Source organism: Capsicum annuum, chromosome 1 (assembly GCF_002878395.1).
Source record: "Capsicum annuum cultivar UCD-10X-F1 chromosome 1, UCD10Xv1.1, whole genome shotgun sequence".
In the NCBI taxonomy this organism is placed as follows: domain Eukaryota; kingdom Viridiplantae; phylum Streptophyta; class Magnoliopsida; order Solanales; family Solanaceae; genus Capsicum; species Capsicum annuum.
The window spans coordinates 157,038,431-157,041,005 of NC_061111.1; the positions used below are offsets into that span (position 1 = coordinate 157,038,431).

Consider the following 2,575-nt stretch of genomic DNA (forward strand, 5'->3'; position numbering starts at 1 on the left):
AAAGTAAATCAAATAAGTGTTGTTGGAAGACATTGGCAAACCATTATTGTTATAAATGAGCTTGTTAGATTTTTCTTTTTTTTTTTGAAAAATTAATGACGATGATTTGTTCTTTTGATATTAAAAGCTTATATTTCAAATTTGAGCTCATTTTAAATTTGAACTCATTTGAAATTCGAAAACAAATTACTAATTCTGGAGAAGAAGAAAATCAACAGCATCTGCACTTCAGAGACGCACATTTTAAGTGCATGCATAACAAATTATTGCCCTAAAACACGTGTGTGCTGAGTGCAAAAACTTATTCATGATTGAGATCGATAGCCATTTGACAAATAAATTAATATTCACTTCTATTGAAAACCACGCACACCGAGATAAACTTCACGGGCTCAATAGAAAAAGAAGAAGTCTATTTTAACACACTATTAAAAATTTAAAAAAGGAGAATGTCTTTTACCATATAGTTAAAATTGTATAATATTAACGTGATATCTTATTAACATTTTCAGATCATTCAAAAAAATATGTACAAATAATCCTTTTTAAAGTGTAAAATTTATAAAATGACATAATTATATAAAAAGCTTCTTATGCTAATATATATGTAGAAAAAACTCTATTAATACTTCCAAAAGACTCTTAACGTAAACGGATTCATGTGCCATGTTACGTGTCATTTGTTAATTAATAAACTAAAGAAACAAACTCGTACAAATACTTTTAGGTGCAAAACTCAAGTTTGCACAAAATCTAATTGCGTATACACAAACGGATTAGAAATTTAGTATTTATTGAAAATATCAAAATATCTAATTTACAAAAGAAATGCTGCACTATTTCTTGTGTGAGTTGATAAAAAATATATTCTAATTTCTAAGAGAACTTGTGGGGTGATTGATTGTTTACCTACCAGCTACCATATACTTTCATGGGTTAAAAGAGTGCTTGCGAAGTGGACCACTACACAAAATAAATCAAAACTGCTAATACATGGTTTACTAGTTGAACATGACATAGACATCTTTTTAGGTGGCTATTTATCGGGTGCGCACAAAAGAAGTAAATGAGCTTGATCGACAAAGTATGTAGGGAGTTTATTTGAACTTTAGACACCTTATTTAGAAATTTCTGCCCAACCAACTCGACCACTCTTGTGAATTATGGCAGAGTCATTTTTACTTCGAAAGCAAGCAATTTTGATGCATAGATGTTGGAAACTAATGAAGGTTTTGCTTTAAAAGTATCCTTCTCGTTCCCGTTTACGTGATACTCTTTAGTTTAAAAATAACAGATTTCTATACTGGAAACCAATTCGCTTTGAATCAATAGCGGAGCCAATTCAAGAGAATTCAAAAGAATGTCAAAGTCTCATTACTTATGTCAATTAGGGTATTCGGTAGTAGAGGTAGCTATTCTCAGCTTTAAATTCATCATTTTATCCATAATGAAAACTTTCTATTGTCACAAAAATATTATGATATTCGAAACTACAAATTTCAAAAGTCTAATTGTCATATAAATATCTAACATATTTAAGATCAATATTCAAAGTTTTTTTTTCTTTTTTTAACTCCGGGTAATTAAACTACGTCACGAAAATTGGAACACCGAGAGTAACAAATTAAAGAATAAGGACTTACAAAGGAAATCAAGAATCAATCGTCCATCACACAATCTGTCAGATGGTTGATGGGAAAAAGTACGACCATCTGGAAATCCAAATCTAATCCCATGGGCAGCTGGATAACCACCTGTGTCTGAGTTCGAATCCCCAAAATTGAAAATCACCATATTTCTTTTACACTCAGAAACAACATTATTGACCATCAGTTGAGAGATCAAAAAACAGACAAGTAATATAAACGTACAAGTTGTTCTAGTACTTCTACTAATTTTCATATATACTTCTTGTGGTTATGCTTTATTTAACAGAGTGTATTACACATTTTATGATTGAGCCTATATATATATAAAACCAACAATCCATCTTGGAGACACGCATGAGATTAAACAATTTGGCACGCACTTTTTCACCGAGTATTGGAGCAATGGGTGGAGTAAGAGAGCACTTCACACCCGTGGACGGTGGATATTAACAGTGGCAGGGCTAGTATTTTTGCTAAGCGTGGTCAAAATATAAAGAAATAAATTCATCAAATAGGCAAGGGGTGTGACCGGTGTCAATATGTAATATATACACATAAAAAAGTTGTTGGGTTCATAGCAGATGAAAGAAGTGTGAATAGAAAAATGGAGAGTAAAAGGGTGGAGGGAAGGAGACACTAAAATGGAAAGTGTACTCCCAAATTAGCAAGTTTGCTCTTTCTCCCACATTGGTGGAAGAAGAGAACCTGAGAGTGTTTATATTGATGAATACTTACTCCACATGACAAGTGAGGCAAGAAATAATAGATGTCTCGCGTTGTCGTCGTCGCTCGCTCGCTCGGCTCGGCTTCAGATTTGAAAAACGATCGATGAGATCTATTTTTTTGGACAAATTTTATTTGACAGAAATAAAATAAATAAATTCAATCCGAAAAGTGTTTTGAAACTCCATTTAAATATACTTGCA

The 2,575-nt window shown here is 32.1% G+C and overlaps 1 protein-coding gene across 2 annotated transcripts in view; it reads right to left on the reverse strand.

Annotated features, from left to right (window-relative positions):
• LOC107856626 (GDSL esterase/lipase LIP-4) overlaps window positions 1–1,953 on the reverse strand; it is a 26,401-nt gene extending 24,448 nt beyond the window's left edge. Inside the window, exon 1 of one of the 2 annotated variants that reach the window (XM_047398323.1) lies at window positions 1,644–1,942. In XM_047398323.1, coding sequence (XP_047254279.1) covers window positions 1,644–1,902 — 259 coding nt within the window. In that variant the 5' untranslated portion in view covers window positions 1,903–1,942. Of the gene's footprint in view, window positions 1–1,643 lie in introns of both variants that reach the window. The other variant, XM_016701624.2, reaches the window with a different exon arrangement.
• Window positions 1,954–2,575: the final 622 nt, after the last annotated feature.